The sequence below is a fragment of the Nematolebias whitei genome, chromosome 7, assembly GCF_014905685.2.
Source record: "Nematolebias whitei isolate Nwh7 chromosome 7, NemWhi1, whole genome shotgun sequence".
NCBI lineage: Eukaryota > Metazoa > Chordata > Actinopteri > Cyprinodontiformes > Rivulidae > Nematolebias > Nematolebias whitei.
In genome coordinates this window covers 40,092,833-40,094,552 of record NC_056504.1, presented here as the reverse complement: position 1 = coordinate 40,094,552, position 1,720 = coordinate 40,092,833, and the positions used below count along the sequence as shown (strand labels likewise).

The following is a 1,720-nucleotide window of genomic DNA, read 5'->3' as shown; positions in this document are numbered from 1 at the left end:
TGGCTTTTTTCTCACTGTACAGCTCTAAAAAGTGCAACAAGCGTCTACACTGATGCTTGGTGGAGTTTAGAGGCCTAACAGCAGGATTACTCTCACATTACGTGTTGGGGATTCAAGGGAAGAGACGGGGGTGGCGGTTGGTGAACTGGGACCTCAGTGCTGTCCCGGGAGTGGACCCATGGTCAGAGAGTCGTCCTCTTCGACACCGTCCAGCTCCTCTTCTGTGCGCACAGCATGAGTTATGAGGTGCAGCTCCTCGGTGAGGGTCTCGAAGCGGTACGCCACTCGGATGTCGGGGACGTTGGTGCGGCGGATGTCGTTGCTCTCAGGACCCTCCCGGTAATAACTGGGGCCGAGCCAGTAGCTTTTCACCTGCAGGTTAAAGAAGCTGCACGAGTCAAAACTGAAATCTTTTAGAAACATTTGCAGCAAAGTCTGGTTCCAGTAAACCGTTAAGGAAACAAAAGTACATTTACAGCAAAGCTTTGGCTCAGAGGCTTTGAAGTCTGTGGGAGGAGAGTAATGCAGTGGTTTGCAGCTGTTCAAGACCAGTTGAATCAAAACGTTGAGAAAATGAACCCTTTTTTTCAGTTGGAGTTTCACTGAACTCTGAGTGACAAGCGACCAGCGAGCGGTGTGGCCGCATTTTGAGAAGCCAGTTTCTAAAAATCACAGCCCATTTTTTGAGCATGCAGCTTACAAAACTGTAAACTTGGCCGTGCACTTTTTCTCGTTGCCCACCTGTACTCGTGTTGTACCTGCTTCAGAAGCCCACCCAACGTTTATTTCATCGAGTTAGAAATGAAGACGGACAAATTTAGACCAGTTGTAAAAAATAATTAATACTCATTGTAGACTAGGCATTGGAGGCTGTGGCCTCAGAGAGATCACGTTTACCAAAGTGCACATTAATTATAACTTTACAGCAGATGGCAAACTAGAATGTCTAATTTACAGAAGCAAACAGTTGTCCTGTGCAGCTCCCCCATTGTGTAAAACTTTTTCTGTCGCAGTCGGAACAGGATAATTACAAAAAGACTGAAGCGTTAGCAGAACTGTGCCACACTTCTCTAAATCATGAATTGATACTTGTATGATTTCTGATTTATACATGAAGGGTTCTAAACTAGTTTACCTTGTTGGAAAACCCACTCATCAGGACACTGTTTCGTGCCAGCTCACACATGTCGCATGAGCTCAGTTTCCACACCTGAGCTGCAATGCTGTACTCCTCCATCAGCGGCTCCTGGACACAAAGGGAACATACATTTCACACATCTGCACACATCAGGACTGTACTTTTATCAGCTGCATGCAAGAGTAGGACTGAAATGATCTGATACAGACTTTGGTGAAGTGGAACTGAAGGGGGTCGTCAGTGGACAGAGAGATCATGAGGCCTCTGGACAGATACTCTGGCAGCGGGTTGCGGTGGTAACTGAGGAAAAGGCTGTTGTTACTCAGCGGCGACATGGCAATGCCGATCTGAGCCAGGTAGTACAGGTACTGAAGTACCGGGGCCTGAAGAGCAGGAGAAGCAGCTGTGAGTTAAATTTCAGCACCACAGTGAGAACAGACCTCGTCTTACTCAGCAGAAATCTGAAATCTTTAATCCAAGCGCTGAAATATCCTCCTCTAGTAAACCTAATACAGTAGTCCCTCGTTTATCGCGGGGGATCCGTACTCTGAAGCCCCGCAATAAGTGAAAAACTGCTAAGTA

The 1,720-nt window shown here is 46.9% G+C and overlaps 1 protein-coding gene across 2 annotated transcripts in view; it reads right to left on the bottom strand.

Annotated features, from left to right (window-relative positions):
* Positions 1–1,720, bottom strand: part of LOC119412514 (AMP deaminase 2) — a 27,509-nt gene continuing 25,789 nt past the window's right edge. For both annotated transcript variants that reach the window (XM_037679530.1, XM_037679531.1), the window contains 3 exons: positions 1,348–1,521; positions 1,136–1,246; positions 1–372 (listed from right to left, as the gene is read on the bottom strand). In XM_037679530.1, the coding sequence (XP_037535458.1) occupies positions 154–372; positions 1,136–1,246; positions 1,348–1,521 (504 nt within the window). In that variant the 3' untranslated portion in view covers positions 1–153. The remainder of the gene's footprint in view (positions 373–1,135; positions 1,247–1,347; positions 1,522–1,720) is intronic.